Source organism: Cebus imitator, unplaced genomic scaffold (assembly GCF_001604975.1).
Source record: "Cebus imitator isolate Cc_AM_T3 unplaced genomic scaffold, Cebus_imitator-1.0 Scaffold89, whole genome shotgun sequence".
Lineage (NCBI taxonomy): Eukaryota > Metazoa > Chordata > Mammalia > Primates > Cebidae > Cebus > Cebus imitator.
Genome location: NW_016107404.1, coordinates 164,875 through 189,867, shown reverse-complemented (window position 1 = coordinate 189,867; position 24,993 = coordinate 164,875). Strand labels below are relative to the sequence as shown.

The 24,993-nt window shown below is 50.5% G+C and overlaps 1 protein-coding gene across 11 annotated transcripts in view; it reads right to left on the bottom strand.

The window, feature by feature from the left end:
- The window catches only part of TNS1 (tensin 1), a 214,550-nt gene that overhangs the window by 72,921 nt on the left and 116,636 nt on the right, over positions 1-24,993 (bottom strand). For all 11 annotated transcript variants that reach the window (XM_037740770.1, XM_037740771.1, XM_017534926.2 and 8 more), the window contains 10 exons: positions 24,091-24,141; positions 22,534-22,656; positions 22,075-22,139; positions 20,063-20,146; positions 15,991-16,103; positions 15,426-15,486; positions 15,131-15,206; positions 14,436-14,565; positions 11,584-11,649; positions 10,135-10,251 (listed from right to left, as the gene is read on the bottom strand). In XM_037740770.1, the coding sequence (XP_037596698.1) occupies positions 10,135-10,251; positions 11,584-11,649; positions 14,436-14,565; positions 15,131-15,206; positions 15,426-15,486; positions 15,991-16,103; positions 20,063-20,146; positions 22,075-22,139; positions 22,534-22,656; positions 24,091-24,141 (886 nt within the window). The remainder of the gene's footprint in view (positions 1-10,134; positions 10,252-11,583; positions 11,650-14,435; positions 14,566-15,130; positions 15,207-15,425; positions 15,487-15,990; positions 16,104-20,062; positions 20,147-22,074; positions 22,140-22,533; positions 22,657-24,090; positions 24,142-24,993) is intronic.

The window sequence follows — 24,993 nt, the reverse complement described above, 5'->3', positions numbered from 1 at the left end:
CCTGCTTGGAGAAGACAAAAGAACCAAGAAATGCTCCTCAAGAAGCTGCTTCATCCAGGCCTCTGCCTTGGCCTCTGTGCAGACCAGCACACACTAAGATCCACTCCTCTTGTCCCTCAACGTCTCTGCCTAAGGGGGCCAAGAGGACAATCTCCCTGCCACAGCTGATTTACCCTCTCACAGTTGGGAAGTTCTACCAGGGGGCTAACCCAAACCTCTCCTTCTGGTCTCTCAGCCCTTTGTCCTATAAGATGTGATAGACCAAGGACAGAAGCTTTCAGTAGCAGCTTTGAATTTCTCCCTCCCATGCTACTGCCCCCACCACCTTGAAGTCACAGGCCAGGAGGGCTGTCCCCTCTGGGGGCCAGGTGACCATTTCCCAGCAAAATCAGTTCAGGGTCGAATCCCAGGCTCTCAGCACCCACGTACAGAAACTCGCCCCTGAAGCCCTCTGCTCAGACTCAAGGGGCACATGTATCACACCCCGGGAATCTTGGACTGTTTCCCTGAGTTATCTGGGACCACCTGCAATCCTGTACTCCCCTCTCTTGCTGGTTCCTCCCACGTCTTACTCAAAAGTTCAGAAGGCAAGAATGCCAGACCCTGAGAAAATACATCAAGGGCAAACACTGTGGTGCACATGAGTTTTCTCCCATAGCCCCACCCACAGTGAGCACAGGGACTCTTCTCCCCAATGCTGAACTGTCTCACTCTCAAACCCGGGGACACCTTCTCACCGCTCTCCCATCTGGCCTGGGCCCCAGGAGATGAAGGGCGACAGGGCTACGCAGGCCCGGGGCTCGCTGGAAGGCAGAGCTCACAGGCTTTTTTGCTGCTGTCATCCAGGGATCTGAAACTCGGCCTCCCTTTCCATATAATGGGGTAGCCCTTCCAGGTCAATCCAGGCACCTCTTTTAAAGCTGAAAAGACATCAGTCCACACATACTAAAGCATTTTGGGCTATAGATGAAGATCACAAAATGATAGGTAGCAGTGTAGATCCCTGACTGGCTCCAGACCTGCCATGTTGGAATCCTGCCTTCACCATTCATCCAGGAGGCTTCCTTGGACAAGGTCCTTAACTTCACTGTTTCTTGCCTCAGTTTCCTCATCTATTAAATGGGAACACTTTTTGTGACCAGATGTTCATGTGAAAGTACTTGAGTCTCAGTTGTCAAAGAGGCCTGAGGACAATGATTGACACATTTCAAAACTAAGGCAGGAGACCACCATGCAAGGCTTGCAGAAGAGATGACTGATACCAAGAAGTGCAAAGACCACCCACAGAATGGGAGAACACAGCTGCAAATTATATACCTGATAAGGAACTTCTTGCCAGAATATAAAACGAATACTTACAACTCAATCATGAAAAGACAAAACAAAAATTTAAAAAGTAAACAGAGGATGGGGATAGAAGTTTTTCTGAAGAAGATCCATAATTGCCAATTAACACATGAAAAGATGTTCAACAGCATTGATTCTTAGGAAAACACAAATCAAAACCACAATGAGATACCCTTTCACACCTACCAGGATGGCTAGAATCCCAAAGACAGAAAGTAAGTGTTGGTGACGATCCAGAGACAGTTTCATACATTGCTAGTAGGAACGCCAAACGGTGTAGCCCCTTGGGAAGCAGTCTGGCCATTCCTCAAATGATGACACACGTGACCCAGCAATTCCACTCCTGGCTGTCAGCCTAAGAGCAATGAAATCCTAAGTCCACACAAAAACTTGCACATACATGTTGATGGCAGCATTCTCCATTAAAGCCAAAAAGTTGAAACAATGCAATGTTCATCAATTGATGGTGAAGTATGGATACACAAAATATGGTATGGATTACACTAGAATATGATTCACCAACAAAAATGAATAAAGTACTGATACATGTTACAACACGAATGAACCTTGAAAACATTAGGTCAAGTAAAAGAAGCCTGACACAAAAGACCACCTATTGTATCATCACTCCATTTACCTACAATGTCCAGAACAGACAAATCTACAGACACAGAAAGTAGATTAGGGTTAGGATTCGGGGGCAGAAATGGGGGTGGCAGCTGCTGGTTATAAGGTTTCCTGGGCCGGCAGTGATAAAATTGTTCTAAAATTAGATTATGGTGATGATTGTACAAGCCCAATTATACTACAACCCATTGAATTGCATACTTTAAACAGGTAAAGCTGTGGTATTAAATTATATCTACACAGCTATTAAGTTTTTAAAAAGAGAGTGATGGCTGAAAACTGTTTTGTGGCTCCAAACTATACCGCCACACACATCACACACACACATACATATCAAAGGTGTGAAAAGATCAGGAAGTGGAAGACAGTAAGAGGGATTGTGGAGAGCATGGTGGTTGGCGGCAAGACCCACCTTGCTAGAGGCTTCTCCTTCATCTCGGTGAGTCTGTGCAGAGGCTCAGCAGGTGGCCACAGGTGCATGGAGGATGTGGGAGGCAGGGGCTTAACTGTACTGCGGGAACAGGGGCAGGGCCGCCCTGGCCACCTCAACACCCGTCTTTGCAGAAGCCAAGAGTGCTGATGATTTACTTTGGACCAAGGTTAAGGGAGAACCAACCTGGGCTGCCTCAAATGCTGTCCACGAGGGCCCCCTGCAGGGGTGAGAGATTTCAGCAGGAGGAGGCTGAAGGGAGCGAGGGATGACTGGGCCGAGGAAGGGGGTCCAGAGCATCTGAACAGAACCATGTTCGCCACCCAAAGGGAACAGTGAAAGAAAGACTTTTGGGCAATTGGACAGGGGTCTCCCAAATGTCCACAGAAGTGCTGCAGGAGAGAAGCCAGATGGCATGCAATGCCTCCAGAATCTTCCATTGGCAAAGAACCCAAGACGCACCATCTGTGTCTCTGTCTCCACACAGAATATGCCTGTGCAACCTCACCAGGCAAGAAAGAATATTCTGGAATGTTCCCCCTTCCTAACCCTAAATACATAAGTCAGGAAAACAGAAAGAAAACTTAAAGAGCCCCCCCAGCCAGGACCCCTCACCCCCGCCAAACACAGCAGCCAGGTAAGAGCTGACAAGGGAGAGAAACAAGTTCGCCAGCACCGGGCATGTTTATTTATTACCAACCAAAGGACCTTGTATTACCTGAGGGTGACTAGAAAAGGGATGAAGTTTTCCCTAATGTCATTTAGGGGAAGGGAAAACGTAGAGTAGACTTAAAAAGGGTGGCAGTACACAAAACACGTAGCTTTATAATCACATCCTTCAAGTTCCGCTTATTCAGCCTAACAGGTACAAAACAGCACCCACCTATAGGTGTTCGGGAAGGATTCATCAACAGAACATACAGTCAGTGGTGCCAGCACCCAGTAAGTACACAGTGCTATCATCCCATGGTCATCGTCAGCAACAGCGTCCTCACCATTGTTAGGGTTTTGGAGCTGGAAGTCCTTTTTGGACTCCATCCTCCTCAATTCACTGATAAGGAAACTGAGAACCAGAGAGGTGAAGTAATTTTTCCAAGGTCACATAGCAAATTGATGTCAGAGGCATGTCTCCTGACTCCCAAGAGTGGGGCTCCTAGAACAGAGCCAGCTACAGATGGTTCCAAGAGAGCAGAGTGGGAAGGGGAATGTGGGCTTTTTCTTAAGAGGAGAGGGCTCATTCAAAATCACATCTGGGTCATCTCTCCTCCAGCAGCTCAATGGCAATAATAACAGACACAAATCACTGCCAGCACAGCATGCACCACTCTGCACCACTCTGCTTGTCGCATTTCATGTCTATTACCTCATTGTATATCAGACAATAATCCTGTAAGGGAAGTACTGTTATTGAGCCCATTTTACAATTAAGACATTTGGGTCTCAGAAAGCTTAGAACCAGATCTTCTGGTTCTAGGTCCCACAGCTTTAATCCCTATAGTAGAGATTGGTCTGTTCAACCTTATTTCCAGCTTCTCATCTTCTATACACAACTTCCTAGGCCCCTTCGGAGCTAGGCGTGGGTGTGTGGCTTGTTTTGTAGGTGCTACAAGATGAAGCTACCCTCAGCCTAGAGTAGCTGTGATGAACAGAGACCTTGCTGACCCTCAGCAGACAGGTAGCGTGAGCAAGAAATATGCTTTTGTTGGGGTAGGCCACTGAGAAGGTGGGACCATTTGTCACTGTGGCATAACTGAGCCTCTCCTGATTGATAACACCACTAAGCCACGCTTCTTCCTGCTCTGAGCGCATGGGTTGGTTGGGAAGGTCTGAGGGAAGCCTGGCAGGCCCCTCTTAGCTCTTCACAGGTCATAAAAAGATGCAATGCTTCAGCTCAGTAGAGAGAAATACTATGTACTCCAGTCCTCACATTTTATAAGGAATAAAAAGGATCTACGGAAAAGGAGTTACCAGAGACACCCAGAACCCAATCTCCTGCCTCCCAGGCCAATGTCTAACCATGCCAGTCTATCTTTCCATGTCTCTCATTTCTTTCTTTCTTTCTCCTTCTTGCTCTCTGCCTGTTTGCTGTATCTCTTTCCCTCCCTCTTTCTTCTTTCAAAAAAAAATGTATATATATATATATATATACACATATATATATGTATATGTGTGTGTGTGTGTGTGTGTGTAGTGTATATATGTGTGTGTGTGTGTGTGTGTGTGTGCGTATCACAGAGTCCTTGGATAAGCCTAGCTCATAAGAAATCATCACAGAGCAGGGATTCCTGGCTCCAGGCAGAGGCTCCTCCCCAGACAAAAGCACCTGGGGAGTGGACGGGCACCCTGCAGAGCTGGAAGTTCTCCCCTGAGGGCTGAGAAGCTTGGGCACAAAATGAAGGCCCCCTGTCACCAGCCCCCAGTTCTGGTGGGCTTGTCCATGGCAACAAAGGAAGGACTGATGGGTGCCAACCAGAAGAAACCCAGAGGTGAGGTGGACACCAGCCCCTCACCCTTGTCAGCCAGGCTGGGAAGCTTGTCATTCCCCGTGTCACCCTGTCCTTTGTTGCTCAGCAATCTGCTTTCTGAGAACACCCCTCACTTGCCCAACCCCATTCCTCATCCTCTCTTTTGAGTCAAGAGAAACTCTAAACAACTGACATCCGAGGAAGTCACGTGGGGGTGAATGAGAAGGCAGGGAGGGACCAGGCCTGGTGAGCCTGCGGGCTTCTCAGGAGCACTGGGCAGCCCACATCCCTTGGTTCAGGGCTTGCTTCCGAGAACGCTTGCCCTGGAGCACTACGGAGGAATTTGGAGCCTGCTCTATACTACAGAGGCAAAAACATAGCACCACCCCTACCCATGGGGACCTGGAATCTGGGCACGGGGTGTCAGAACTCAGGCCAAGCTGCTAATGGGGTTTCTGGAGGCTGTGAAACTGGGGTAAGCCGCAACGCCAAGCTGGCAGGCTCCAGACCTAACTGGAGAAAGGCAGAGGCGCCCGCAAGGAGGGCACCAGACCTCTCCCCACCACCCATCCTTGACCCTCCCTTCCTACCCACTCAGTATCAAACGCCAGGGGCATCCAAATACATATGACCCAGAAAACTCCCTCTCAGGTGTGATGAGCTGAACTGTTTCCCACTCAGATTCCTGCGTTGCAGTCATAACCCCCAGCAGCTCAGAATGCCACTGTGTTTGGAGATACAGCCTTTAAAGAGGCAATTAGGGTGAAAAGAGATCATTAGGGTGAGCCCTACTCCAATACACCTGGTCTCTTTATAGAAGAGATGAGGATGCGGATACATGCAGAAAGAAGACGATGTGAAGACACAGGGAGAGGACAGCATCTCCAAGCCAAGGAGAGAGGTCTCAGGAGAAACCAGTCCACCGAAACCTGATCTCAGACTTGTAGCCTCCAGATCTAGGAGAAAATTCATTTCTGTGGCACAAGCCCCCCGGTCTGTGGCGTTTTGCTGTGGCTTCCCCAACAGACTAATAATACTTCAGGCATAAGGCTCGCCAGAAGGCACTGCTCTGGAAGTAAAGGGTCCCCAAGATGGCAGGCACTCTGCTGCTGGCCACTGTCCCATAGCAGAGAACATCGTCTGGTCGGAGGTCCTTGTTATTGAGCTTCCATTTGATTCTTCACCCTCATCGCGCACCCCCTTCTTCTGGCCCAAGTGCAGGTGAGCGCAAAGTCTCTACCACAGCCTCAGTTTGCTACACAGAGGCACAGCTGGACCCGTCCCACAGTGAAACGGGCTGCCCTGTGTGGTAGTGAGTCCCTGTCATCATTAGGGCTTGAGAAGTGGGACAACCGCCCTGAAGGAGCCACCTCAATGAATTAGGGATGTGGGTTCAGGGGTGCTGATAAGCTGAGCTCCAAAGGAGATAGAAAGGGATTTGGATTCCAATATCAACTCCACCTCTTGTCTCATAACCCTGGACAAGACTGCTAACCTCTGCCTACTTCCAGGGTCTTCACTCAGGATATGGGGTAGTCCAGGCTGAGCTAAGCTAACGCCAAGGAGGATCCATACATGGGGTTTCCTGCCCCTTTGGCAAGTCCCTTCCCTCTTGGGCTTTATGAGTGGCCTGGCCCCCTGAGCCTGAGAGGTCAGCCTTCAGAGAACAGCAATTCAACAGAATTTGGGAGAAGGCTCCAAGTGTCATAGTGCTGCAAGCTGTAAACTTAAACTTGGAGCTGGGTTGGGGGGCTGCAGGCAGTGAGGAAAGAGTTAAACGCACAGCAGTTCCTAAGCTAAAGGTTAAGTCAGGAGCAGCAGGAGGGCCTCCTGGGGGACCAGAAGCTCTGAGCCTGATGCTGGCCATGCTTCACTGCCAGGAGAGGGCAAGGTGGGGACACAGGCCACACGAGAGGATGCAGGCCAGAGATGACATCTGCTCCTGACTGCCTGGCTCAGTGCTCCCTGTCCTCCACTCCTAGTCACCTGGTGGGCTTCAGAGGGAATGGTCTGGCCTCTGCTATCACCCTCCCCAGTGGGCCTGAAATAGGAGAGGTAGGCAGGGGGCCACTTTCAGAAGCTGCCCCAGGTCACCTTGGACACGCATCCCTCTACCTGTTTGGAGACGCTAGCCACTCATCAGAAGCATTCCTGAGTGAGTTGCCCACACTATTCTCTGTGGGTGGGGCCAGGGGCTGAGCTGTTGCCTGCACTGACATTCTGCCTCAGAGTGAGCCCAGTGCCTCTGGGTGCCATGCTCCACGCACAGCACCCCTCACCTAACCCTCCCTCTTCCTAACAGCCAGGATGGGGAGAACTTGTCTGTCCACAAGTGAGAGTATTGGCTAGAGAGGTCCTAGGCTCAGTGAGACCCAGGTACTGCCACCAACCAGATGCCCAGAGCAGACCTCTAGGGACATCAGCCAACCCAGGACAGCACAGTGGGTAGTGCGGTGGCTTGAAACCTAGATCTTTTCTTGAAGGGCTTAGCAACCTGGGGCAGGTTACTTAACCCCTCTGTGCTCCAGCTTCCCCATCCGGACATTAAAACTGCCACAGAATCGCTGGGAGCATCAGATGAAATGGCAACTACCAAGTTCTTGGTGCCAGGTCTGATGCGTGGTAAGCCCAGGCCTTCTCCCTTAGCCATGTCTGTGGGCGCCTGACACGCTGGCCACAGTGATGTATCAGGGACTCCCAAGGAAACACGGCACGCAGCCCCTCCTCAGGTTGTGCTACCCTCAAGGGGCTGAAAATGATTTGGTGACTGAATCCCCATTTCACAGCAGGACAAACCGAGGCCCCAAGGGACGGTATCTTGTCAAGGGGTTTGAAGCCAGGTAGTTTGTCTGTGGAGGCTGCATTCTTAACCACATACTAAACTGCCTCTCATGAAGGCTGCCACAGGCAGGGAGAGGGGACAGAGGGCTGGCAAGGGAAGGTCCTGGCCGCCTGTCCTGCCCCCTTGCCCTTCCTTTTTTCCCTTCTAATCTATTCCCTCAGGCAGAGGGATGGAACCAGCGGGACCTTTTGGCCAGCTAAAGGTCAGCTTGTCCTGCAAGTACAGAGGGGCCCTGTCTGGAGGCTGAGAAGCTGGCCCTCTGCCGAGAGGGGGAGCCGCTCTCGGCTCTGCTGTCCCTAGGCCACCTCCCACTCTGACCACTCTGACCGTCTGCTCTTCTTCCTTCCCCCACAGCCAACTATATCCTAAGCCCCATCTTTCCCACAATTCCTCCTCACCCTTAATTATTTTACCTTTTATTTGCCTGGCACTTTATAGTTTACTAAATGTTTTAACATTTATCATCGCATTGACTCTGCACCAAGGAGAGATGGAGAGACAGTAAAAATTCTTTCCAATTGCCAAGTGTTCTTGTTAAAAATGCAAACATCCCCAGCACAATGGCCAATTAGGCTGGCAGCCACTGAGACCTCAGAACAAATCACTCCAGCCTCCGCTTTCTGCTTGGCCACTCAGCAAGAGGGGATGGGGGAGTGCTTTTCCGGAGCAGCCTAGGGGGTCGGAGGGAGTTGGTGGGGTGTCTCGGCCAATCCAAGGGTATTGAGCCCCTGGGGGAGGAAAAACACCACAGGAAGGGGTTGGGAACCGAGGCAGGTGTGAGGACAGGCCATCCATCCACTTTGCAACGTTAAACGTAAAAAATGTGCTCTCAGGAAGTCCCCAAACTGTAGTCCAACCACCCTCCCTCATCCCACCCCTGTCCGAAACCTTGTGCTCATTCTGGTGCCCCCAAGGTCAGAGGAGAAATCTTTATTCAAGAAAAGGCCCAGCCAGGCACAATGGCTCACGCCTATAATCCCAGCAGTTTGGGAGACCAAGGCAGGCGGATCATGAGGTCAAGAACTCAAGACCATCCTGGCCAACCTGGTGAAACTCCATCTCTACTAAAAATACAAAAAAATAGTTGGGTGTGGTGGCGCACGCCTATAGTTCCAGCTGCTCGGGAAGCTGAGGCAGGAGAATCACTTGCACCCAGGAGGCAGAGATTGCGGTGAGGTGAGATCACGTCATTGCGCTCCGGCCTGGCAACAGGGCGAGACTTTGTCTCAAAAAAAAAAAAAAGGTCCAAAGACTTTCAGAGAGGAGTCATCAAATTCAAAACCTTGGGGAAGGAGACAGGAGACAGGGCGGTGCAGAGGAAAGAGGGCAGGGGGAGGCCCCCAGGCCTGCCTGTCTCTAACCCAGCTCTGCCAGGGGCCCCAGGATGGCAGAGCCCCACCAAGGACTGGCTTCAGCTGGGAGGAGAAGCTCAAATGCTGGGGTGCTGTCATCCTTGAAAGGGCCTTTCTGGGTCATGGGGGTAAATCAGGAAGTTCTGCCTCTGGTGGGGTCTCAGTTACCCCAACCGAACACAGATGGGAGATGGGCCAGACCATCCCAAAGGTCCTTCCAGCTCCAACATTCTGCGGTCCTATGACCAACTCAGGAAAAGAAGCTTGTGGCCAAACCCCAGACAGGGCATCTCAAGACTTCCTGAGCTCTAGGCACGCTCACTTTCAGAGCCCACCCCACATCTCCTTACACATATGCAAATGAACCACATAAATAAATAGAACACACGTAGAACTCTCAAGAGACGACCTGAGTTGCAGTTGACCGTTTGACATAATGTTAGGTTTGTAGCTAAATTAAACACGTATTAATTTCAATTCTGCTGCTTTCTTTTCAAATTTCAGGGTCTATCAGTTTGTTCCCAGCTCTCAAACGTTTGTGTTGGCTGTGGATGAAAGCTCATAGGCCCTGGATCCTGTGTCTCTATTCCTAGTGCTCTGACCCCAGAGAACTAAGGCAGTAAGCCTGAAGAAACCCAACAGTGGGTTTAATGTACATGTAACAAATGCTGTTTTTGCCACGCAATGGGGGGTATCTCAAGCTCCACTCAAGACCACATCCTCCAAGGAGCCTTCCCAGACCACTCCAGCTCTCAAAATCCCTCCCCTACCAATCCCAGAGAACTCACTGTCCACGAAACCCATTTGGCTGCAGCAATAAACTTCCATGATAACCCCCTGGTGGCCATTTTGCTGTACTCTTTGGCTCTGTCCTCATTTTTAATATTTAATACATCCATATATGTGCCATATCGTCCCCCAGTGAACTATGAGCTCTCAGAGGTGCCTCTGACTTCCCCTCTGCCTCCTCTCGAACCCAGATCTCTAGATAGCAGACCAAGAGAAGCAAGGTCACATGAGCAGAGGCTGTGCAGTCTGGAGAGGGGCCAGGAGCCTCTCGGTCCTACCTACCCTCCATGCCGTCATCTCGATGCCCACTGAAGTTGTCGTAAGAGTCCCAGCGGATGAGGGGGTCAGAGGTGTTATAGTCCACAGACACACTCGGCCCATTCTCCAGGTGCTCCATACCTAAGAGGGATGGGAAAGGCAGGGGCAGGCAGGGAGACAGTGTGGGGAGGGAAAAGAGATCAGCAGCTGGAAAAACAGAGAAGCCCACAAGCTCCCCCAAAGAATGCTCCCTGAGGGACTTCTCATTTTCTTGAGCATGGCGGGCCGGACCAGTGGCTTAAGCTGGACGGAGAACTGGGAGTCTAGTTTCTTACATTCTTGCAAAGGCTCATGCCAGGTCATAGGGGTAAATCAGGACAGGCACTGAAGAATGAAGACCCCCTGGAAGAAAGCGGGAAGGACCCCTGGCTGGGTGTCTGCCTCTTTCTCTTCTGTGTCCCCAGGGCTCCTGAGGCAGTGCCAAGAGACTAGAAAGTCTGCCCCTGGAGTCAGACCCTGGGGAGCGGGGAACAGGCTGGTTATGAGCTGCACGGGGTCAGGGACAGCAGGGAAATCACAGCCCTGACATTGAAAGGGCATAGACCCTCCAAAAGGTCCTCCCAGGCATAGCCCTGCCCCACTCTTAAAATTCTCTCCACTCTGGACAGAAACGTAGGGGACACAGCAGAGCTCCTACCCACCTGTAGAAAACCCAGCTCAACATTAGGACAAATGCCTAATGTATGCAGAGCTTAAAACCTAGATGACTGGTTGTAGGTGCAGCAAACCACCATGGCATGTGTATACCCATATAACAAACCTGCACATTCAGCACATGTATTCCAGAACTTAAAGTAAAATTTAAAAATAAGCAAATAACATTTTTTTTAAACCCAGCTCAAAGACAGTACAGCTGCCAGTCAAGCCTTTCAGGGTGAGTTCCCTTCCTGGCTTGGCAGTCCTTTCCATAGTTCATCCAGGGTCCTCTGCCCATAACTTAACTTCATCTCCTTTCATTCCGTTCTTAAATAAGATGGTGAACAACTGGTCTCCACTTATAACCAGTCTGGAGGCTTAAAGGTTATTATTAAACTGGCCTTCAGGTTGAATCACCTCAGTTCTCATAAATACTCATCTATCCAGCACCTTTGAGTGCCCCCTGCCCGCCAGCCACGCCCTCCATCTACCATGGCCCTCAGTCTCTGAATATAACAGGCTGATGACCTAAGGGAACCAGAACAGTTTATCCAGCCCAGCGCCTCTCTGTCTGCTTTTTTATTTTTATTATCCAGAGATTAAGTCACTGGTTCATGTTTAGCTAGGGGTCCACTCTGAAACCCAGATCCTTTACTGATGGTCTGCCTCTCAAAGATAAGTTGATCGTTGTGGAACAGACCAGGGGTGGGAGGGTGGTGGGGATAAGGTCAGGATACAGGGAAGGAGTGAGATAATGAATTCTAACTTGGCTTATACCTTGAATTTTTTCTGGTCCATAAGAAAATACAAACTCCACTTTGCCATATTCCGGAAATCGATCATCTGAGAAAAGGGAAGGAAAAACAAAAATAGGCAAAAAGTCCCAAAAAGGATTCCATAAAAAGTTTTCTTCTGGAAAAAATTAAAATACCATCTATGAACACAGTTAATAATATAATAATAATCAAAGCATATTTATATTTTTACTTATATACATGAAATTATATCTATACAATGAAATTAAATCTCCTGCTCACTCTAGCCCCTGTCCTACTTGACTGAGGTAATGAGGTAACTGCTTCTGACCACTTCCATTTCTTTTCTACCAGCAATGTACCTCTAAGAGTCTAAATAACAGTCACTATTTCTATGCCGCTATTTCTAGGTACCAAGTTTATTTTATTTTATTTATGTATTTATTTATTTATTTTGAGATGGAGTCTCACTCACTGTCACCCAGGCTGGAGTGTATATTTATATTTTTGAGACAGGGTCTTGCTCTGTCGCCCTAGATGGAGTGCCATGGTGCGATCACAGCTCACTGCAGCCTCAATCTCTCAAGCTAAAATGATCCTCCTGTCTCTGCCTCCAGAGTAACCGGCACTACAGGTGCAAGCCACCACGCCCAGCTCGTTTTTGTATTTTTTTGTAGAGACAGAGTTTTGTTGTGTTGCCAAGGCTGGTCTTGAACTCCTGGGCTCAAGCAATCGACCTGCCTCAGCCTCCCAAAGTGCCAGGACTACAGGCGTGAGCTACCACGGCCAGCCAGACATCAGTTTTAAATAACCTCTATTGATTGACTACTATAAATGTGAACAATTTGGTTCACTTATACCACTACCCCCACTTCCCTTCTTCTTAAATCTGATTATTGTTTTTATTTATTCTATGGACTATCTTTGAACCCTTAAATAAGATGGTTAAGCCTCTATTTATTTTCCTTTTTTTAGAGACCACGTCTCACTGTCGGAAAGGCCAAAATGCAGTGGTGCAATCATAGCTCACTGCAGCCTTGAACTCTTGGGCTCAAGTGACACTCCTGACTCAGGCCCTGGAATAGCTTGGACAGGCACACACAACCACACCTAGCTAATTTTTTTTATTTTCTGTAGAGACAGGATCTCACTATGTTTACCAGGCTAGTCTTAAACTCCTGGCCTCAAGCAATCCTCCTGCCTTGGCCTCCCAAAGAGCTGGGATTACAGGTATGAACCACCATGCCTGTCATTCCTCTATGTATTGATCTATCAATTTTCAGTGTTATCTCCTGATTCACACTATGTAGGAGGAGGAAATCTGTGACCCTCCCTTCTCTCAACTTCTGCCCAACCCCTTATTTATTTTATCAGGTATGCCTTCATTTGTCCTTGTTAAGACTGTTATCATTTACATTCTGTACTGTAATTATGACAGCATCTTCTGGCTCCAGTGCAAGGAGAGTTCATTAAAGAATCACCCTTCTACATCAGCCAGACTACACTAAGGAGATCTGGACCCTCCTCCATGCCCCAGGTCCCATATTTCTCTGGCTGGGCCCACTCTGGACACAGATCATTGCCTGCTGCTTGTAGGAAAAGGAGTTACAGCAAGGATGGCATCTGCTCCATGGGACACCTATCATGCCTGTGCGTATCTCCATCACTGCAGGCATCACTTCATAGCATCATGTTTGCATGTCTCTCAATGAGGAAACTGTGAACTCCCTGAGGGTAGGCCTGACTTCTTTCTGTTCATACCTATAGAGTCTAGCACATGCCCAACACATATAGACACACAAGTGATGCTTAGTGGGTGGGTGAATGGATGGATGGATGGATGGATGGATGGATGGATGGATCTAGCATATGCCCAACACAAAAGTGATGCTTGGTGGATGGGTGGGTTGGTGATTGGATGGATGAATAGAGAGATTAATAGATGAATGAAGGGATGGATTAATGGATGGATGAATGGGTAGATGGGTGGGCGGGTGGATGGATGGATAGATGGATGGGTGGATAGATGAATGAATATGTGGATAGATGGATAGATGAATGAAGAGATGGATTAATGAATGGATGAATGGGTGGATGGGTAGATAGATGGGTGGATGGGTGAATGGATGGGTGGATGGGTGAATGGATGGGTGGGTGGGTAGGTCGGTGGATGGATGGATGGATGGATGGATGGATGGATGTAAGGATAGACTGGTAGATGGACAGACAGATGGGTAAATAAATGTGCATTTATATGTCCCAGGCATGAAGGTAATACAGATGCAACTTCCAATGGATAAAAGAAAGAAGTAAAAAGCAAACACCAAACCTTTCCCAACCTCCTCTTCTTTCCTCAGAAAATGGTTCCCCCTTGCTGCTGCCACAGCCCTTCACTATTGCTCTTCTGTCCTGCAGGATAATTATCCCCTGCTAGTCTGCCTCCCAACTCAAGATATTTGAGCTCCGCCAAGGCAGAGACCATGTCATGTTTTACTTTGAATCCCTGGCACTTCGTACAGATCCTAGCACAAAGCAGATGCCCAATGAATGTTGAAAAAAATCATTATCAATAGGACATGTGACAAACTGGGAGGACAAGATGAAGGAGAGACAAGGAAAGTCATAGAAGGCTGGAAGATATAAAACAGCCCAAGGACTGGGAGGAATTACCTCCACTTCCACTATGGAATTCCGAGGCCATCCCAACCTCAACTCTCTCCCAAGTCTCTCTCAACTCCCTCCCACCATCACCCTGAGACTAGGCAGACCAAATGGCTAAGAAAAGACAGTCCCCATACCCACCATATCCTCTCAAACTGAGCTCCCCTCCCTACTACAGGGGTGCCCACCCCCAGCTCCACTCAAGGAGCCCACCTTTGAAAGCATCATCAAGGTCCTCCTTCCCAAAGACAACCCCCAGGTCGTGGATGGCACAGGTGTGGAACTGCACACGGAAGATGACGTCTCGAGCTGGGCTTCGGAACTTCTTGTGGTAGCACTTCAGCTGGGTGGAAAGATGGACAGAGCCAGTCAGGGGCCTAAGGCCGGGAGGTCAGGTCCCAGGGAGCCTCCTTATCAGCTCCACTGACTGAGCCCCCGAGGCTCACCCCAAACCCAGTGAGGGAGAGCTCATCAACACCAAACAGGATCTCAGAGTTCTGTGGGGAAACATCTAGAACAGCAGGGAATTGGAGGCCAGTCTTGGCCTTTGGGGACAAAAATGTCCTCCCAAGAAGTTACTGCATACAAGTCAGAGTGCAAAAAAGTAAGATGGATTTAGGAAGGACTGAAGTTAGGATTCAGAGGGTCATTGTCACCAATCAGAAGCCAGGAGGTAACAGCTCACACTGAGTGCTATTTCCCTGGAGATGCTCCAGAACAGTAGCTAAGCCCAGGGTAAGAGACACGAACTGTGTGAGACTGGAAGGTCTTGCAAGAGCCCTGAGAGCCTATGGTTCCAGGCCTGGCAGCCCAGGAGGAGTAGCTGTCTTGAGGCAGAAAGGGAGAAGAGAAAAGAAGAGAGAAAAAATAAACAAGGATAGGGCTTTAGACAGAGGGACAGCACTCACCAAGATGTCTCCCTTCAAGAGCAACCCTGGCTCAATGGTAATGCAGACGCTGGTCTGGCTGTCTCCTGGGATGTTGCTAATGGAGAGAGGCAGGCAGAAAAAGAGGGTTGCTGGAGGGGAGATGAGGAAGGGGTGTTTTCTCCCTGCTGCCCCTATGCCACAGGGTTAGTGGAAAACCTCGCTACTGTCCTTTCATGCCTCTTGAGAAAACTCTCTCCTCTCCCCACCCTCCTGCCCTGGTCCTTAGCCCTGGGCCTTGAGCATCCCTGGCCTCTTATTCCCATGTAATACTTACTAGATACCAGACGTGTACACAGGTTGCATGGCCTGGTAGATGCGGAGAAATGGCCGACATCCTATAAGAGTAGGGTGGGTGTTAGCTAAGACAGCAGAAACTGACAGGTAGGAGGGGCAGAGGTGAGAGTGAAGGGAGAAAGAGAGAAAGGAGGGATGAATGATTGGGTAGATGGATGGGTGGGTAGGTGGATGGATGGATGGATGGATGGATGGGGGAAGAGAGGTAGAAGGGGAAGGAGGAAAAGAGGAAAGAGAAAAAGAGGAAGCAGAAAGGGGAAGAAATACCATCTTTTCACTTGTAAAGCAATTTAAATTATAAAAACATTGCCCACCCGACATCATTGGCCAGCAGGCACTGCAAATATCAAACCCATTTTGCAAATGAATAGATTGGGGCTTAGAAAAGTTCAGGAGGCAAAGCACTTGAGAGTCCACTGGAAGCCTTATGACTCCGCAGCTCTCGTGCTGTTTGTTACTATCCACAGCTGCCTCTTAGATGAGAAGATGGAAGATGAGAGGGAGGAGTTGGCAGGAGTGGAGGACAGAGGGCTCAAGGCAGGTACCTCCTTTAGACTCAAAGTTGGGGATGCCGTGCATGATCACGTGGTGTAGAAACAAGGGCTTGTTGTTCATTTTGATGGAGCCAGAGAGCAGGCCGCTGAAGTAATGCACGTACCTGTGGCGGTGGGAGAAGCAGCTTCAGGGAGAGAGGTCTGTGCTGACGCAGTCATCCCTGTTCTCTCTTCTCCAAGCGCATTGCCCTAGGCTGCTCACCGACTGTACCCTCTCCCCAACCAACATGATCCCCTCCCCAACCAGGCCCCCCTCCCAGACCTGCCTGCCTGCCTGCTGGGAGCCCCAGGTAGGAAGAGAGCAAGGATGCCAGACCTAGAGCTGGGTCAAGCCAAGCATCCCACTTGGAGTTTGCTACCGCCCTCTGGTGGTCAACATGAACATCTCTTTCCTACTTCACTCCCAGCCCAAGAATCTCCTGCTGGACCAAAATTTCCACCCACATCCCTGACAAGCATCATTTAGCTGCACAAGGCAGACCCAACCACCAAGCAGCTAATGAGAAAACACACAAAGCTCAAACCAAGCTTGCGCTTATACTCACAGCCCCAGTTCTGCCCACAGATCCAGCAGCCACAAGAGATAGTCTAGCAAATAGTGAGCAAGACTTTTAATAAATGTAGTTTTTCACTTTCTCTATATCACACTAAAGTACATGAAGTCCCTCGGTATCCTTGAGTTTATTTGGTATTTATATCTAGTTTCTAATAAGTATTCCTATCTCGAGGGTCAACATCCCCCAATTCTTTAACAAAGATCTGCTGGAAGAATGGAAGGACTGGCTCACACCCTCTACTTCTAGACAGAGAGGATAAATAAGGTCCAGAAGGGGCCACTGCACTCCAGAGACACACAGCAAGAACACACAAAGCTGGGAGTGGGTGGCGAGAGCAGGAAAGAAATCTGGGCTCTAATGTATCTGCCCAATAAACTAGAGATCAGTCCTTCTGTGTCGATTGGTCAGCACTTTCCCTTTTCTGATTGGCCAGGGAATGCCAAGCTGAGGCAGCTAAACCAATCAGAATGTATTCTGACGCTCTGCAGAAGCCAATAGCAGCTGTTTGAGGAGGGTGGAACTAGAACCCACATGACCATGATAAGACCCCCTCCTGTCTCTAGGCTCCTTGGCCCCCCTCCAGGCCTGTGGGCCTCTGTCCTTGGGCTTGGGTGGGGCCTCTTCAGACTACTCAAGTAAGATAATCTGATGGGCAGCACCCGCTCCTATTCAGGCCCCTGCCCAGCCCCCTGCCCCATTACTCAAGCCGGAAACCTGGAATAGCGGTTCCTATCAGATCTCTGGATCACGCCAACAGGATGTGTCTGTGTTCTGGGGACAATGAGTCCGGGGGCGGGTAACAATGAATGACAGAGCTACAGGCAAAGCCCTTCCCTCTCTCTTTCCCTGCCCTCCTCTGCTCCATCTGCTCCATTCTCTGCAAGCGACACTGACAAGAAGGCAGGAAAGTGGCAACAAATGCATAGTAAATCCACAGTTGCATTTTCACATCTGGGCTCAGAGAGGTGACCTGCCCACAAGCAGAGGCAGTGTCAGATAGGAGACAGGCAGACACTGGTAATGTACACACCCACAGAGACACGCCCCCAACTGCATGCTATGCAAACACATATTGAACATCAGGTGATATGGTTTGGCCGCATCCCCACCCAAATCTCATCTTGACTTGTAGCTCCCATAATTTCCTCATGTTGTGTGAGGGACCCAGTGGGAGATAACTGAATCATGGAGGCAGTTTCCCCATCTCGTGGTAATGAATAAGTCTCACAAGATCTGATGGTTTTATAAGGGAAAACCCCTTTCACTTGGCTCTCCCTCTTCTCTTGTCTGCTGCCATGTGAGACGTGCCTTTTACCTTCTGCCATGATTATGAGACCTCCCCAGCCACGTGGAACTGTGAGTGCATTAAACCTCTTTCTTTTGTAAATTGCCCAGTCTCGGGTATGTCTTTATCAGCAGAGTGAAAAATGGACTAATACACCAGGGAATCCCCAGATAATCCTATTCCTGAGAGATGACACTGATCCCCGGCCTCCAGGCCTTCACTGCTCAGCCTCAGAGATGTGACTCTGTGCCCATTCTCTCCAAGCCACACTGTGCCACTGGAACAGCATGCTTCTCTCTTAGTAACCTTATCCTTCAAGGTCAAAGGCCACACCATGATCACGGTGAGCAGACACACATGACAAGCCAGAGACTGAGAAGGCAGTGCTTGACCAATCATTCTTTCTTCCCTAGGAAGACTCTCATGGATCCACGGCTGCTGTCGGGGACCTAGCCAGAATTGTCTGCGCATAAAGACATCCCACTTCTGATTGCTGACTCTGAGGCTGGCTAGCAACTGTTTTGTGCTAACCGTAAGATGCTGTATTGCCTGAAGACTCACTTCTTGGGCTTCCCATTATAAGGGTGGGGATAGGCCCCACCAGGGACAGCACAGTTCCTGCCAGCCAAGCAAGGTGGGGTGATGGGGTATGTGTTGGGACCCTCAGCATGGTGAGGCTGGAGAGCTCGAAGATCTGCAGCTCTAGGCCCTTGTTGGCCCAGTCAGTGTGTTCAGGCTAGAAAGGCAGACAGGATGCTTTGGCCTCTGGGCCCTTGCATTCGGTGCTATCCCTCTGTATCCTTCACCCCAGGCCCTCCCCTGGAGGCTTTCTTCTCCGCACCCAGATCTCACGTTACACGTCACCTTCTCAGAAGGCCTTTCCCTTTGAATCAGCCCTCTTGCCACCCCCACCACTCTCTAGCCCTCGTGGTTTGCTTTTTTCTTCGCAGCTCTCCTGTCTATCTGGATTGTTTCCTTGTGTGCGTATCATCCACTAGAAGCTGAGCTCCATGAACCCTTGCCTGGCAGATTCAGCACCACATCTCCAGTGCGCAGAACGGTACTGACATTACAGCAGGTGGCAGGCCCAAGACTCCCAGCAGCAAACGGAGCTACCGTCCAGATCTCCAGCTTGGGCTTGGGTTTCCCACCACCCTGGCTGCAGCCTCCCCTTAAGACCACCTGCCCCTGATGCTGCCTGTGCCTTCCCGTGGATATCATTGAGCAACATGTCATATACAGAGCAAGATCCCTCAGGACAGGGGGTCACACAACCGGGGGCACTGCCCTAGCCCAGGCATTGCCAGGCCTTCATGTACTTTCCAGTTCTGCCACTAATCGCTATAGACCATGGCCATGCCCCCTGCCTTGGCCCAGCTTCTCATCTGCTAAATGGGATGCCTAGATCGTCACATGATAGCTCACCATGATTCCAGTTTAGGCTCAAATTCACCTCCTCTAAGAGGTATTCCCCGACCATCCCCATTAAAAGAGCCCCATTCCCCTCCTATCAGTTTTCGTGTCTGCAGTGCTCTATTCTCTTTGTTTTCTATCCTCGTCACTATCTGACATTGTCTTGTTTGTATGGTTATTTGTTTCATGTCCATCTCTCTCATTAGATATCAGCTCGCCAAGGGAAAGGACTCTGTCCTGTTCGCCTAGATATCTCAGTGCTTGGAGCCATAGTAGATGATTTAAATGTTGCTGAATGAATAAATCTATCCCTGCCCTGCATTCCGCCTGGGCTATTGTGAGACTCCAATGAGATCATGTGGTTGAAAGCTCTCAGTAAAACTATCTAAACTCTCCCAACAGAAGGTGACCCTTATCGTGAGTCTCTGACCTCCCACCGCAGGAGGCAGTGACGCAGTCTCCTGTAGACTCATCCAAGCACTGAAGCAATCCTGCCTCCAAGGCCCAAACAGCACACGCCTTCCTATACCAGCACCTTCTTATCCCCAGACCGATGCTTCCCCACAACAGTTGCACTGCTCCCTAGCACAGGCCTCATAGCCAACTGCCATGCCAACCCAGGGGCACACACCACAGGCTGGCTCCTGGGCTCTCCTGTGTGCCTGAGCTCATACCACTGCAGGCTGGCATCTGAAAACATGTGCCTGGCACACCCCCACCTAGTCACAGCTATCCCATCCCTGTGGGTACGCTAGTCTAGTCCCCACATAAGTGAGTACACACATACATGTGAGCCCCAGAGACCCACCTTCTTTGGGATGGCTGGCCAATGGGCACAATCTTATCCTCATAGAACCGTTTCATTGCAAACCGGTCCAGAGCCTGGTCTGCGCTGCAGGGAGAGACAGGTGGTCAAAAGAGGCAACTCCTGGGTCCAAGAGCCCCTTGTTGTCCCCACCCCTGCTCCCTCAGACCTGCAGAGCCCTCCAGCCAGCCCTTGTCCTAGAGGGCAGACAAGCCTCTTACCCCTACCGTCCCGTGCTGAGAAGCTTTCAGGAAAAGAGTGCTTCAGCATCTGTCCATCCCGTGTGGGGCAGCACTCAGCCCAGGGCTTTAAAGCTCAGCAGTCTGGGAACCCATCTCAGGACTACCACTTATGAGCCCTGTGTCCTGGTACAACTTCCTGAATCTCTCTGAACTTCATTCTCTTCACCCATCAAATGAGAGTGAGAATTGCCCCCTTCCTCAAAAGTGACTATGGAGATGAAGTAAGGGAACATCCATAAAGAGCCTGGCACATGTGGCACACAGTAGGGTTACAGGAGTGCAGTAGGGGTACAGCCTCATCTTTGCACATCATTAAGCAAAGATGAGACTGGCTTGGGTTGCTCAAAGTCCTAAAACTACAGCAGGCCCTCCACAGAATATTCTACCCATCCTCACAGAGCTCTCAGAGAAATTGCTTTGAAGTGAAAAGATCACAAGGCTCCAGTGAGTTCCCATCACCCTAAGAGCAAACTCCAAAGTCCTCAGTGAGGCCACGAGGCTCCATGGCTCTGCCATCTCCCAGCTTCCCTTCCTCTTCCTCTTCCCCCACTTGCTGATCTTCAAACACCCCAGCCCCTCGCATTCCCATCCTTCCTCTTCTCTCAGTGTGCAGGGCTCATCCCATAGGCTTGACATGACTCAGCCCTTCCCATCCTGGTCACTCAGGTCTCTGCTCCAGTGTTGCCTTGTCAAGAGGCCTTCTCTGACTACGTGCCTGCCTCGACACTGCCCTTCTCAAGTCCCTTTACTCTTCATGATAATTATCACCTGCTGTTACTAAGGCATTTGTTTACGTGTTTAACGCCCATGAAAGCAGTGGCCTGGCTTTGCCCTCTGCTGCATTCCCAGCACCTAGAACAGAGCCTGGCACAGTGGCTGTCCAATATTTATTGGTCCTTCCTTCCTTCTCTCCTTCCTTCCCTCCCTCCCTCCTTCCTTCCTTTCTTTCTTTCCTTTTTTTGAGACAGAGTTTCCCTCTGTCACCCAGGCTAGAGTACAGTGGCACAATCTCAGCACACTGCAACCTCTGCCTGCTAGGTTCAAGGGATTCTCCTACCTCAGCCTCCCGAGCAGCTGGGATTATAGGCACCCGCCCCACCAGGCCCTTTAGTAGAGACGGAGTTTCACATGTTTGCCAGGCTGGTCTCGAACTCCTGACCTCAAGTGATCCGCCTGCCTCGACCTCTCAAAGTGCTAGGATTATAGGCGTGAGCCACCGCCCCCCGCCATATTCCTTGTTAAATGAATAACAAAACAAAGGGGTGAATCCCTCTGCCTCCCTGCAAAGCGGGCTCAGAAAGGGAGTCAGTGACTGGATGATCTTTATTCTTGTTCCAAACACCTAGGTAGGAAGAGGGGCCTGCTGTCCAGAGGCAGAGGAATGGATGAGAAATGGCAGAGGAATAACTTCTAATTGTTCTGCCAGCCCAGCTCTGATTTGACATTTCTTTCTGACTCCCTTCCTGCTGGCCCAGGGAAAAAGAAGGCTGTTTGGCAAGGAAAAGTGGCTCTGAGGAGCTGGCTGCACGGGGTGCTCATGACAGGGCCTGCCTCCCAAGGCTGCCCACGAGAGCCCCAGATAGAGAAGTGGACTCTCCTCCCTCCCATCCTCTGTCCACAGGTCCTTCCTCCAAGCTGGGGACCCCTGCACCCGTCCTCATTCCTTCTGTGCTTATCTCCTCACTCCAGCGAACAGAGGGGCTGTGGGTGGATGAGAGGAGGGAGGTCACACTGTCCATGTTCAGGGGATGGGAGGTTGCCGGCCCCTCTTACCTGGCAGAAATGTTGCTGTAGTGCATGTAAGCTGCTATGACAACTCCTATCCTGCCTCGGTTTCCCTGAAAGAGCCACAAAACACAAAAGCATTTATTTCCAAAGCCAGTCCTGCTGCACCAGAGCTTATCTAGAAGCCTTTGTGGAAAGGAGTCGGGGCTGGAGAGAGGGATGTGGATTTAAGGAAGACCATAAGGAGGAAGGGGCCCCAGGGGAGGGAAGCAGGTGGGGGGCTGAGTCTCAAAAGAAACACAGCTGATCATCCATCATCCACTGCCATAGACATAAGCTGATGTCCCCCACATTGCATGCTCACAAAATCCAAAGATACAGGCGGGTACACACAGTCATCTAAGGACACATCCAGACACACACACATGCATGCATGCACACACACACACATACACGCGTGCCCGCACACACACACACACACACACACACACACGCCACAGCTCTGACCTTGTTGTGAAGAACAATGACATTATGGGGGTCTGCATTGAGCCACGTGTCCATGGCCTTACAGATGCTGCAGATCTTCTCCAGGGCTGGGGTGTGGAGGTCGGGCCAGCCAAATTCCAGTACCTGCAGCCCAAGCCATAAGTGAGAAGAGGGCAAAAGCCCTGTAGAGCCAACCAAGCCAGCGGGTGCCATATACACCACATGCCAGTCCTGGGGGGCGGCCCTTAGCTGCTGGTTCCTGCCAGGACTTGGTTCCTCCCTGTTCATTGGCCAGCGAGTAGGCTGGGGTGTGATGGGCAAAGGCCATGCATGACCCAGTACTAGGGACCCTAGGCCCAGGTCTTGGCCCTGGCACTGACTCACTGTGGGGCCTTAGGCTTCATGTCCTCTTCCAGCCTCAATTTCCCCATATGTGTGTTAAAAATTTAAAAAAAGAAAGGCTTGGAGCTGATGACCTCCAGGTCCCTGCCATAGGACTGACCTGCAATGTACTGAGGCCCCAAGCACTGTCCTCAAGCTCTCCTCCCATGGACAACCCTGAGGCCTGGCTCAGGTGTAGGAGGAAAAAGCAAAGGGCCGCCTGATGTTCATGCCTCTTTTCTAGGCCGTGGACACAAAAACCATCTGCTTTTCAGGCCAGCCAAGAGCAGTCTTCAGGGTGCAAAGGGCAGACCTGGATAGCGGGCATCAGGCCTCTCCAAACCTTTCTAGACTCACCAAGTTTAAAGTAAAAGAGAACTCTGCAAGGGCCCATGGAGCACACCTCATCCAGCCAGGCTACTTTCAGAGGGTGCACTGAGGCCCAGAGAAGCCTGTCACCCACCCAGGGCCACACAGCAGCAGGCACCAGACTCAGAGCCAGGGGCAGACGCCCTTGGCAAAGCCCACATGCAGCCCCTGAGCAAACAGAGTAAAAAGCGGCAGCAGGGCCAGGCGCAGTGGCTCAGGCCTGTAATCCCAGCACTTTGGGAGGCCTAAATGGGTGGATCACCTGAGGCCAGGAGTTTGATACCTGTCTGGCCAACATGGCGAAACCCCATCTCTACCCAAAATACAAAAATTAGCTGGGCATGGTGGTGCACACCTGTAGTCCCAGCTACTCAGAGGGCTGAGGCAAGAGAATCGCTTGAACCCAGGAGGGGGAGGTTGCAGTGAGCTGAGATCATGCCACTGCACTCCAGCCTGGGTGACAGAGGGAGACTCCAGCTTAAAAAAAAAAAAGAAAAACAGCAGCAGAAATGTCAAAAGCAGTGATACTCCACTGCTTTAAATCCAAAAACTAAACATCTCTCAACTCCAGCCTCACCCATCAGATTCTGTGTACTCCCCGGTGGGCAGATCTAGGTGTAAAGTCACTGCCCCAAGCTTCATGTTCTGTAATTTGCATTATGGAAACAATAAATAGATCATTTTCCATTTTCCAGACATAAGATGGCACTCTGAATAGGCTTTTCAAACTGTCACAGCATTTTCCCCAAGATTCTTATGTGGGAACCCCGGGGAGGGAGTCCATCTGTCCTCCTTCTACACCCCCACCCAAAACAGCCCTTGGCTCACCTTGGCGTGAAGCTTCGTGATGTCAGGTCTTCGCTCAGAGAGGTTGAACAGCTAGAAGGAGAGAAAGGAAGACGGCATGAGGAGGTGAGGGTGAGGAGGGTGGCAAGGGGAGAGAACCACGGCAAGGAAGCCCACTGGTCCCAGGAAGGACTGTGGTATCATCGCCAGCTTCCTCTAAAGAGCCCATGACAGCACACAGCAGAGTGCTGAAGTCCTCCCACAGCGAGGGTCCTGGCCAGAAACCAGCCATGAGCTCCCTGGACCTCCTGTGCCTGCTCTCGCTCTCTCCCCGACAGGAATTCTATCCATATGTGAATGTGCAGGTGAGTCCTGGCAGATGCACTGCCACCAAGAGGAACTCAACTATAGGTCTTTGGGATGAAGAGGGTGGGAGAGAGAGAGACAAGGACACTCAGCCACCCCGCTTGTGAGCGGATGTCCCAAACGGAAGAGGAGAAGGGTTGGAACTGGTCTCTGGTCTCACACGCCTCTTGCCACACTGAACGCGGATCCAGTGGTATAAGATGATAATGAGCTGGCAATCTCTGGTTTCCACATCACACGCTGACTTTAGAACCTCACCCCAAGAGGTTGCAACTTCTCTGTCACCAGACATCCTCCATCAGAGGGGCAAACCATTCTGGTGGGCCCAATCAGCCCCTTCACAAGCCTCTCCCAGCACATGCCCTGCAACGCCTGACCACACCCCATGGAATTCCCCAGTCTCTGGAATTCCTGCCTCTACCTCCGAAGGGGGCATGCAGAACTTCCCACCTCCACCCCACTGCCTGGGAAACTCAAAGGCCACCGTGTTGAGTCCTGGGGAGAAAAGGGGGCAGCCCAGTCTGGAATAGGCAGGATAAAGAGAGGGGTAGAGGGGTAGCAGGGCACCAAGTCCCACAG